General features: G+C 48.2%; 1 protein-coding gene across 1 annotated transcript; it reads right to left on the reverse strand.

Annotated features, from left to right (window-relative positions):
- Positions 1 to 137: 137 nt before the first annotated feature.
- Pmar_PMAR024314 (Acidic proline-rich protein PRP25 precursor, putative) lies at positions 138 to 731 on the reverse strand (the record flags this gene model as incomplete). Its single annotated transcript, XM_002769871.1, has 3 exons — positions 138 to 296; positions 545 to 604; positions 651 to 731. Coding segments are annotated over 3 exons (300 nt in total), but the record flags the coding sequence as incomplete, so codon positions are not given.
- Between the last annotated feature and the right edge of the window lie 370 nt (positions 732 to 1,101).

A 1,101-nucleotide genomic window follows, 5' to 3' on the forward strand; every position in this document is an offset into this window, starting at 1 on the left:
CTGCTACTACTATAACCGCTCCTCTTATGCTTCTTATCCTTCTTATGCTTTTTATCCTTCTTCTTCTTTTTCTTGTCGTGGTCGTGATACTATAAACCAACGCATACACAACAAACATCACAAGAACATTATCCTACCATAGGAGCACCGACTGGCTGATTCCCGTACATCTGCTGCTGGTACTGCTGACCACCATATGGTCCTGCTGCCATAGGAACTGCTCCGCCCGCAGTATAGCCCTGTTGGGCCTGATACCCATAGGGCGCGGGTTGTTGATAAGGTGGAGGGGCGGGCGCCTAACAATAAAAGATGTCATACCATCCATCGCACGAATAGCGGCATCCGACGGATAGCTTAGTTCATGACTACATACTATTACACAACTGATTCTAATATCTGGGGAAGTATTCGGAGGAGATAAAGTGTCCAAATTGATGGAATATATCATCTGATTCATACCACACCATTATCAACGCTTAGCGACCACTTATATAAGCCTTAATAATAGTACACACATGCACACAGATTAATCTCGACCACTCACCCCATATCCTCCTCCATACGGTGCTGGTGGGGCTCCAGGAGCGATCATAGTACCCGGAACCTATGACCAGCACATCAGAAGCTCACAACAACACACCGTGTCTTACCGGCTGCTGTTGCATCATCATGGGTGGAGGCGGAGGAGCGGTACCCATAACCGTCGCTGTCACTACTGGAGGAGCACCACCCTAAGATGAACGATTATACGCGAACCGGTTTGGTCGGTAGTTACCATCATCGGTGGCGATACTTCAGGCAGCATAGTAATCGATACTGTAAGTGATCCTGCTGGTTTACTCTTACTGCGGTACCTGTGGTGGAACTGCTGACCCGAAAGTTGGAGAGGGAGCGGTAGGCTACACCCGTGACCAGTGTTGCAATATATGTTCGTTTCACTCGGTTGACCCTGAGATTTTCCTATACGAATTCTCGTACAGAAACCAACAAAAATTCCCTCAGGATTTCCACAATTGTCACCAACACGTGTTACCACACTTCCCCCAACTTACAATGCGAGATCCCCAGACCATCGACCACTGAAGCGACGGCCGCCATACT

Source organism: Perkinsus marinus, assembly GCF_000006405.1.
Source record: "Perkinsus marinus ATCC 50983 genomic scaffold scf_1104296964716, whole genome shotgun sequence".
NCBI classification, from domain to species: Eukaryota; Perkinsozoa; order Perkinsida; family Perkinsidae; genus Perkinsus; species Perkinsus marinus.